This window comes from Castanea sativa, chromosome 1, assembly GCF_040712315.1.
Source record: "Castanea sativa cultivar Marrone di Chiusa Pesio chromosome 1, ASM4071231v1".
Taxonomy (NCBI): Eukaryota; Viridiplantae; Streptophyta; class Magnoliopsida; order Fagales; family Fagaceae; genus Castanea; species Castanea sativa.
This window is the reverse complement of record NC_134013.1, coordinates 22,499,555-22,510,190: the sequence shown is the minus strand read 5'-3', so window position 1 is coordinate 22,510,190 and position 10,636 is coordinate 22,499,555. Positions and strand designations below refer to the sequence as shown.

The window sequence follows — 10,636 nt, the reverse complement described above, 5'->3', positions numbered from 1 at the left end:
TTACCCAATTTTGGAGAAGTTGAATCCTAAACTCAAACCCAAGACTCATCACTTGGACAAAAGGCACTTGCCATCATCACACCAAGATCCAACCTCTCTGCTCATCAAAATCTAAACTTCCAAATAAATAATGTTGCGGAGAAAGTTTTGAAATATTTATTCGAAGTAAATTCAATCTAATCGCCAAAGATTTTGGATTATTCAGGATAGGCATCAACTATATAAATAAACAGCTATAAGAATTATAACAAGGCAAAAGGCAGATGATGGAGGGAGAAAAAAGAAGAAAAGAAACACAGAACAAAATAAATACAGCTTAAGATTGAGCAAAGATCTAACGTGCAAATCAGTTAGCAGAAATGCTTATGCGTGCAAATATCTGGGACAGTTCACAGCTGCCAAGCATAGCTCTAGAGACCATTTGAAAACAAGAGAAAGTGGAAGCACCATATCAGAATACAAGGAACCAGAAGAAATCAGGAACCCACATCAGGCTGTAAAATATACAAATAAACGCATTAAACTGTGTTCAGAAAGGGGGAAATTTTTATTTTTGCCCAGTTGGGAATATGGGGCAATCTTCATTAGTTCTTCCTCTAACCACGAGGAATCAAATCCAATTGAAAAATGGAAACATTCAATTATAAATAAATGCTAACAATTAGAAATATGATTATGAAAACGAGAGAAATAAGAGTTCAGATGATGGTGCAGTAGCAATGACTTCCACTTTTGCGCATTAACTCTCTAAACATCTGCCCAGTTGCATACCTGTAACCACAGTTAGAAAAGACTCACAATCATACACTGATACATATGAGAAAATACATAGGGTCAATAAGCATCTAAATCCAAACCTGACAGATTTTCAACCCATAGGACTTTCCGCATAGTTCTTCTGTGCACATACAGAATGTCTATTGCCACAAGACCTAGGAAATTGCAGTGAAGCAAAAAAGGGTTCAAGATATTTTTCTTAAATAAAAAAGGATTATGGACTGGCATACAGATTAGTAGTATGATATAAATACCATATAGAAATGGCAATTGGAAAAAGGATGACTCACCTAATTCACAAGATTTTCCCATCATTATCTGCTATTATTATCTTCATTATTGCTAGCTTTCTGATTGGTACTGCCTTTGGAATCAATGTAAGGGGTTAGAGGTGGGAAAGAAGGGACACCCTGCAATATGAACTTGCGGCCACTTTTCAAGTCCCCTGAAGAGCTTGACCCTAGCTCACGCGAATGCCTCTTGGGCGGAGAAACTCGCTTCCAATTTGGGCAACTTATTTTAACAGAGTTACGTGGTGCAGCACAATCCTTCAATATCTCAGGAGTGTCATCTTCCAGAATGTCACAAAACCCACTGTTAGGGTTAAGGCCCTGAAGCAATTTGGTCCCACCAAACCTACTCATCGGAGTAACTGGTGAACTACGCCAACAAAGGGAACCGCTAGATGAGACATAGCCAGTTCCAGGAGAGAGTTGAACTGGTGAAATGTTCTTCCACTCTCTCATTTTGGATGAAATTGAAGAAGCCATGGCTGTCAAGGGTGGATCTGATAGTGGAGTTAGATGGCATATGTTTGCAACTGCATCACCTTTTGGTGAGAATTGGTCCATTACCTCCATGTTATTGTAGTCTAGTTGCCAATCATAAGAACCTACATTCAGTGATTCTTTACTTTGCGGAAGCATGTCACTGCTATTCAAAGTTTCCGGAGCTTTTGTATTATCCGCGCAAGATGACAAAATTGTAAGATCAGATTCCGGTGATTGGAGGTATCTTCTAGAAAGAAGTTGGGATTTTGGTTCAGCCATTCCATGACTAGATTTTTTATGCAAGGGGGAGGAAAAAATAGCAATTAGCAAACAATTTCAGTTTAAAGTAATGATTTGAATTAATTTCAGAATAAATGAGATATTCCTTTATATTTCTTGCTGAGAAAAAGTTAGATGTCATCATCAAAGGATCTTACCTTGAGCACTGAAATGATGGTGTCAATGGAGTGAAGTGCAGATCATACAACTCAGCCTGTAAGAAATCTTCCTTGGTTGCCACCATTTCTAGCTTCTCATTATATATGCCTTCAAATTTTTCCTCACCACCTCTCTCCCTAACCATTTCTTTTGTCACACCAAGCTCAGTAGCAACATATTCTGAAAAGCCAGCAACAATGAATTATTTTAACCAAAATTACAGCAACTGATTTTTCACCCTTTTCTTCAGTATTAAAAACATGTCAGCTGTGATATTCCAGGAATAACTTCATAATCCTCAAACGAAGTACTAAAATTTCCAACACTTCCCCTAGCGAAAACAAATCTTCTAAGGTTCAGTACATAATAAAATTGTAACAAAGAATGATCATAAATAGTCATTAAGGCCTATAAAATTAATCTTTGATTGCTACTTTATAATATACTTAATATGAGCGGTTGTTTAACATATGAATGGAACCCTCCTATATTTTGTTTTCTTATATTCTGATGCATAATAAGGAAAAAATGATTGTATTAATGACAATATTATAAGGAGTTGAGAAACAGAAGCTCTTAGGATATGTTCCTACCTTCCTTCTTGCCATAGACATTTTTACATCCATCGCACCGACATCCACTGGAGCATCCTACGTTAGCCTTATTAAAATGAAGAGAAAGAAAGTTAAACTAGAATGATTGGAAAACAAAAATAGTTACAAGCCTGATGGTTATGTAGTTTTAAAAAATATAAATATGAACCTGATAGCACTCGCAATATTTCTTAAGACACATTGACTTTTTGCAGTTGCAGCCTCTTTTGTGCCTCACAGAGGATGGGGGCACTTGATTTCTGTCTTCCTATGTTTAAGAAAATGCAATAATCAAGTTGCTAAGTAAGAATACAACTAAATTTGAACTGAAGATTTCATACCCGATTATTGAACTCAGTGACATGTTGTACAATCTTGGGAGCAAAAGCAAGCGGATTACGGGATTCTATTTGTTGACGTATTTCAAGAACCGTATCTTCATATTCAGGTTTGTTAAAGCACCCTTGACAAGCACATGGTTCAGCACAGTAGATTCCAGCAGCAAAGCAATCACAATAACTGACAAGGGAGAAATCATCCTTAATATGACAAAACATGTTTACAAGTGTAAACTCTTAGACAAATTTACTTACAGTTTCAAACACTTGGTCTTCTTACAGTTACAACGCTTGCAACCATCACCATCAATGGTGCTTGAAGTTTTCTTTCTGAAAAATAATGTACAATTTAGTGGCCAACTCAACAGTCACAAAATAGAGATAGAATACCGTACTACAAGAAAGCAAATGTACCTTTTCTTTTTGGGGCTTACTTGGCTGTACTCCTCATTACTATCAACTTCTTCAGAGTTTAATTTCCTCTCATCATGTGGAGTTGTGTCATACTCTATAGGCTTCAACAAATTCGAAGGTTCTGTAGTGTGGGGAGACTCACAAAGGGCAGAACTTGCTGCTATTGAAGACTTAATTTTGTACCTTGCATCTTCAGCAATAAATGCAATTTTCTCAACTACATTTGATGAAATCGGGCAACTCTTTGTTTTCTCCAATGAATGAAAATTCATGACAGATGCTGACTTCATCCCCTGTACACCCATATAATCCTCTGCAAGTTTGAGCCTTGCAGTGGCACCACAAGTTACCGGCACAGCATTGACAATGCTATTCAAATGCAAGCCAATACCGGATGGCTTGGAAATTGATAAGGGAGAGTTTCCACTATATTGTGGAGGATACAAATTAGTCCTAGATTGGATCACTTGTCTCCTACTAGAAGCCGCAATTAAATCTGCATGAGATGATTCCAAACTTTTTAATTCTGCAACAGTGGCAGGTGACCTTGAAGTGGTTACTTCATTAGTAGGATCCAAGGAGCCAGCACTATTTTCTTTAGTATTCAATAAAGCCTCTTCAAACTGAAGGCAACGTCTACGCAAACCTCGTTGATTTTCACTGGCCTACATATTAACTTTCGCAATTATTATACTGCAAAAAGAAAATCCTAATAGGCAAGTAGAGCCACAAGGCCATGCTTGGTTCACGTTTAATGAATTAAGCCTGCAGCTAGCACTTTTCATTAATTAAGCATCAAAAAATTAAAAATGAATAAAATTATTAAGGAGATTTGACTATTTGTTGGCCCACTGCATATCATTTTCCTTTTGGATAATACAGTGGTCAAGAAATGTCCCCAAAGGAAAAGTAATCACAAGTGTGCCTGAAATCTTCAGAAGCATCTTTCTGAAAATGGCTATCATGTGGGGCTAAAGCATGACAAACATCCCCCTATTACTACTTATGAGACATCCAGGAACCAGCCCTTCTGCCACAATCTAAAACTCTTTTCCCTGTAACTCCTAGAGCCTTTCCATAAAGAAAGATTGTTCAAAACATCCGATTCAATAAATTATTTTCCTCCCTTTTTCTATTAAGTATAACTTATTGCAACTTCTAAATTCTAATGATGCAGATTGAACTCAAGACTCTTGCCTGAGCTAAAGCATGACAAAGATCCCCCGACTACTACTTATGCAACATCCAGGAACCAGTACCTTCTGCCACAATCTATAACTCTTTTCCCTATAACTCCTGGAGCCTTTCCATAAAGAAAAGTTGTTCAAAACATCTGATTCAATAAATGATCTGCCTCTCTTTTTCTGTTAAGTATTACTTAATTCAATTTCTAATGATACAGATTGAACTCAAGACTCTTACCTGTTCTTTGTAAGCTGCCTTAAAACTGATGATGTTAGACAAGACAACTAAAGATGTCACCCAAAAGACAAAAAATAAGGCAAAGTTTTAGGTCATGAAATTCAGATTAGATCATCTATTTCCCAAGCTAGGACCTAGTGAAGGTGGTTCAACCAATACACATTATAGCCAAAGTCATGATGCAACAAAGTCAGCATTACATCCACCTTAAGAATCACAAAGCCATATGATGAGACTTCACAAGTTATGGTTGACTTTTAGTCTATTATATATGAGTATCTATTTAATGAACAGCACTATATACATAAAAACTACAATAAAAAAAAAAAGGGGGCCAAGGTGTAGACATTTTAGCAAACCTCTTTCAGGCAAAAGGAAGAAAAGGGGAAAAATATAAGAATTAGGGCATGTTTGGTAGACTGTAATAAGCGCTGTAATGTAATACTTATAACTATGGTTTAATTATTTTTTAGTTTGACTATATTTTTATTACAAGGAATAGTCATTCCTTATGAATAGTTATTCTTCAAAATGAAGAACAATTATTCCTCTTTAAAATGTTGTATTAGCTATTCCTTAGTAAGTGCAATAATTTCAAAACTTAATATATTTCCAAATAAACAAACTTTTCATATACATCAAACAATTATAAAAAATCATAAAAAATAACACATCTCTCTTAAATTTAAAAATAACAATTTTTAAGGAGATATAATTGTATAAATAAAATATTTCCTAATATAAATGTTAAGTTTCATTCTAATGTTATAACTCACAACGAAACTAATGAATATGTTTAGTTATTACATTACAACACACTTTATTACTAGTAATAAAGATTACAATTCCTGTCGTAATCCTCATTCAGTGTACCAAACGTACTCTTAGTAATCAAGAACTACTGCACACCAATGATCAACAAAAACCTCAAATGTATTCAATGTAATATGAACAACACATTCCATCTATTATAATATGCGTAGAGTTTTATCTGAAACTTTAAACCAACAACCCCCCCCCCCCCCCCACCCCCCAAATATATAAAATGGTCCAATATTCATCTTAAGAGTATTATAGCTCCTAAAGTAGCAGTTATAGTATTAGAAATAAATAAATAAAAGGATGTACATGGACAAAAATTAGTAGAGGAATTGCAGATGAGCTAAATTGTATACCTCAGGATCGTGTAGGATAAGGTTTCCAACAGGTCTATGTGGGATTGTTGCCACATTCTCACCATGGTCTTCACACATCTGAACAATCTGTGATGGTTTAGACAGTGATTGAGGAGTAGAATCACAACCACCCTGTTGGCCACCTCCTGCATTCTGCAAGATAAAAGCTCATGATCAATGGAAACACAACATGAAAATCAAAAATCATCTTAATCAAACTACATGGTCCTACTCCTAGTCACTTTTTTAGTTTTTCATAATAAATGTAGAAAGCAAAATTTTGTGTTACCTGAGAGGATGCATCTTCATATTGTTGTCTTTGAAAAGCATGGCCTACAGATAAATCAGACTCAATAGTTGGGCATACATCAGTTGGCCATTGACCGTCCCTTTGTTGTTCCTCAGAATTAAGTGACTTCACATCAAATGCTGGCTTTCCATGGAGGTCCTCTTGAGCTTGCTTTGATAAAGTAAGTGGTGCCTTTACTTCTGTCCCTGCATCCTTACCCATGTCATTTTTGTCATCAAATTTAATGGTATTCTTTGAGGCAGGTAAGCCAGTTGCTGATGATTCAGGTAATATACTAGATTGATTCAGAGATGCATTGGCTGAATCCGCAGAATGAACAGTGTCCAACTCCACAGGATCAGCAAAGTATTCATCAACACATCCGGAGGAACTGCAGGGTTGTGCTTGAGCATATTTCTTTATTTCAGCGTCTTTATGAGCATCAGTGATAAACACCCTGCATAATTGGGTAACAGATTTCTTGGACTCACCAGGATCATCAGCAGATTTCTTTTCTTTGTCATCATTAAAAGATATTTCTTCTTTTGATGATAAAAGGTCCTGAGGCCTGATGTGATTTGTAATTGTCATGTAATCAAAGGCAAAAAGAATTCATGCACAAAAGAATTTATATAAAATTTAGGGGAACAAAGCCTTAGATCGAAGGTAACTCTGACCTCTTGAGAAGAAATGTTTCAGAGTTTGAACTTATACGTGATGATGTGAATACAAGAGGAGGAGAATTAAATCCAGGAAACCCTTGTGCTACATGCGCAGCCTTGACAGGCTTAATTGGCGAAAGGTCGCTAAACAAACAAGGAGATTCCTAAAATCAAAGGGAAAAAAAATGATAAGGCACACATTGTTCATAATATTGTACATAAAAAACCCATTCAGTTACTCCACAATACTAAGGACAGTTCGTCCTTAAGTTGCATCCGTAAAAATTAAAAATTCAAGAAGAATATTCCTAGCATCCATTTGAAACCCATGAGGCAGCATGAGAATTTGAATTTTCTTTATTAGTTTTCCTTTTCAAGTTTAACAGGACTCTCCATGTGAGAAACAAAAGTTGATGTGCCACTATGAGACATATATCCTTGTAGGAGAAGAAAAACTGGTGAAATTACAAATGTGAATTTACCAAATCTCCATATCATTGGTAAGATATGGAAGCGAGAAACAAAAATGAATAATAACTAAGACCACATAGATTACTACTATTTTGTTAATTAAGTTAAAAAAGAAGTCCATACTAGTATCTGTATTATTGTTTTGACTTATTTAAATCAAAGTGGTCCAAGTGCTGACATACTTAACAGAACCAAATTTCAAGATTCAAATGCCCTCCTTTCACTCGGTTTTGATGGGAAAAACGCATGAAATGAGCCAAGAACAGGTAATAACACACATATATTTGTAGAACTACAATGTACATATCCCTCAATTAATAAAAACAATGCACAATATATATACTTATCAAAAATGAAATAATGCACAATATTCCAAATTGATAACCCATTACTAAACAAACATAAAAATAAAAAATAAAACCTGAATTCATTGAAAAATTTCCCAAAACCCATTTCAAATGCGTAGCCGACTAGCAAAATTAAGCAAACAGCATCAACCCTATCTACATTGTCGAACCTTGTAATTTCAACCCACATTAACAATATATATATATAAACCCCATAAAAAAAAAACAATGCAACAAGCATAAGTGTAAAGTAAGATCTACAACACAAATTCCATTAATGTAAAACATGAGTAACCAATGACTACTACTTAGTGACAGAACCCAAGTTGTAGGAAGTGAAATTACTTGAACTGACAGAGAATCTGAGGTAGTTGTGGTTTTGGTTTCAGCAGATTGAGGAGAACCCATTAGCATGAAACCTTGACCTTAACCTTAACCTCAACCTTAATCTTAATCCTAGAAACCTCTCTCGGCATCTTCTTCGTCTCTCTCCTGTGAGAAAATCTAGTGTTTGTTTGTTTTTATTTTATCGTAGTAGAAAAAAAAAGATAGACATACTGAGTGAGGACGATAGGCTGGAAACGCGGGCGTTTAAACACACACAAATAAAAACCGAGCGGGAATTCTTACACTTTTCTGGGTCGGCCCCAAATTTTTATTTTAACGTTATACTTTTAGGTTTGGTTTTTTCTAATCTTTTACTTTTTTTTTCGTTTTTTCGAATTCTGTAAAGCTAACATTATCTCTTTTTGCACAATTTTGTTATAACCGCTTACTGGATTATTTATTGTGATCAGACACTTTCGCTTGAATGGTAGTAAATTATTTACCAAAATAAATCACAACAAACCATGTCATCCTATTCAAAAAAAAAAAAAAAAACAACAACAACAACAACAAATCATATCAATAATTGTTAAAAATTTATGAAAAATGTTGAGTCAATTGTTATCATTATCAATAAGTGAATTTTTTATATAAAAAATGCCAATCAAGTGGTCAACCACAAGGTTGTTGTTTTAGATATGATTTGTTTTTTGAGTGGTAAGATAATATATCAATTGAATTATTTCAATAAAATTTAAATGATCATATATCTATTATGTTTTTTTTTTTGTTTGAAATTTCTAATAAATCTCCCATTCCAACAAAAATTATAAGGTCCTCGTGGTAAACTACATCAATTGTCTACCATTTCACTAAAAGACTCACACCCATTTAAAATTACTAAGTTAGAAGAAAAAAATAAAACAAAAATTAACTATTAACTCAGTAATTTAAAACAAATGAGAATTTTTCAATGAAATGGTAGACAAGTGACATGATCTACCATAAGAAATGTATAATTTCTCCAATCCAATCCAGCCTAATGATGGGTTTGATTGGGGTGAAATGATAAAAATGAGAGAAAATAAGAGTGTGGTGTTTGGTTGGGGCAAAGAAAATGAGGGTGGAGTTTTCTTTACTGGCCTACCATTTAAGAAGAAAAAAATTTCTCCCCAATTTGGGAAAAAAAACAAAATAGAAAAGTGAGGAGAGAATGGGTTTGATGTGAAATTAACCCTCTGTATACCCCCTTTATTTACTGTTGCTTTTTCTTCTTATTTATGTTGTAAATGTTATTAGCTTATTGTACTGCGTGTTTATTTATTTATTTATTTTTATTATTATTATTATTCCCTACTTCTTGTTTTGCCTTTTTATTATACCACGGTCCATGGTTGGCTCTCTTTTTTCTTTTTTTTTCCTCTTTTCCTCACGGTAAACGCAACTTTTTATTATTATTAGTTTTTTCTTTTTGGCTAGATGTTTTATTAGTTGTGTTAGTTTGTAATTTTGTAATAATTAAAAAAATTAATTTTTATAAACTATTAAAAAATTTGTTTTTTTGTGTATTAGGGGCATGAAAATAAATTTATACAAACTACATTTTCTATTCTCTCACTCTTCAACTCAACCAAACAAAAGAGTTTTCATCCCTCCACTTTTTCACTCCCTCAACTAAATACATGGAGGAAAAACTAAATCTTTTTTATCCACCCACTTTTTCACTACCTTCCAATTTTCTTTCCTTTCACTTTTTCATTCTTCCAGCTAAACAAACACTAGGACTCAAACTAGTAAGTGCCTAGGATAGTACCATTTGACCATTAAGGTCATTAACTATCTTCTATTCTATAATGTGTGTGTCATGGGTGGCTCAACCATTATGTCATTTACACAATAGTCTAAGACTCCTAAATAGAAGAATGCCTCTAAAATATAATATAATATATTATATCTATTTGTTTTATAATGTTGCACAAAAATAATATTATAATAAAAAAGTAAGGGCTTTCACTTAGATTTGTTTTATTTTGTTTATAAAAAAATACTTTCTTCTATTGGCCAATTGAATGCATTGTCTATCTGTCTTGCAATGTAAAATCTTTAATTAAGGTTCCCAAAATTTGGATAAATAATACTCTTTTTTTAAAACAAATATGGGATGATTACACTCCTCTCCCTTGAAGATGGAGAAATGACACTTTACTCAAAACTTAAAAGAGAAAAAACCGCGCATCCTTTGTGCGGTGGTCACTCTACAAGTATAAGTACTTATGGGGTGTGGAGGGGGCAAGGGTTAGGATTCAAGTCTCCAGGAGAGAGCTTCAGACATGTATACACTTAGATTATGTTAGAGTAGAAATCCTATCTTGTATAAAATATAAAATAAAAAAGGAAAAAAATTATTTTCCCCATTGACATTCAATTGACCAAATTTTGTATACTATAAAAAATGTTGGGTGCTAACCTGCCCTTTATTTTCAACTACATGTTCCATTGTGCCAAGATGCAAGGTGCAGGTGGTGATGATCACCTCGGGGTATACAATTATCCTCAATTTCACAATTAAAATTAATTGTTTTAAAATTTTAATAAAAATGTATTTAAAAAATA

At 34.1% G+C, this 10,636-nt stretch overlaps 1 protein-coding gene across 1 annotated transcript; it reads right to left on the bottom strand.

Annotated features, from left to right (window-relative positions):
- Window positions 1-524: 524 nt before the first annotated feature.
- On the bottom strand, window positions 525-8,352 carry LOC142643511 (uncharacterized). The gene is made up of 13 exons (XM_075818168.1): window positions 8,042-8,352; window positions 6,894-7,042; window positions 6,217-6,784; window positions 5,928-6,080; window positions 3,331-3,995; window positions 3,172-3,246; window positions 2,920-3,097; window positions 2,748-2,846; window positions 2,579-2,645; window positions 1,985-2,165; window positions 1,068-1,833; window positions 858-932; window positions 525-771 (listed from the first exon to the last, which is right to left on the bottom strand). Exons 1-11 carry the CDS (start codon window positions 8,108-8,110, stop codon window positions 1,092-1,094), a joined length of 2,946 nt encoding a protein of 981 aa, XP_075674283.1. The 5' UTR covers window positions 8,111-8,352; the 3' UTR covers window positions 525-771; window positions 858-932; window positions 1,068-1,091.
- Between the last annotated feature and the right edge of the window lie 2,284 nt (window positions 8,353-10,636).

Excerpts from the sequence above, each read along its gene's own strand:
- LOC142643511 (XM_075818168.1), bottom strand. The coding sequence starts at position 8,110 with ATGCTAATGGGTTCTCCTCAATCTGCTGAAACCAAAACCACAACTACC. Across the intron at positions 2,847-2,919 it reads TCACTGAGTTCAATAATCGG|GAAGACAGAAATCAAGTGCC; the intron begins GTATGAAATCTT and ends TCTTAAACATAG. Across the intron at positions 1,834-1,984 it reads CCATCATTTCAGTGCTCAAG|TCATGGAATGGCTGAACCAA; the intron begins GTAAGATCCTTT and ends TAAAAAATCTAG.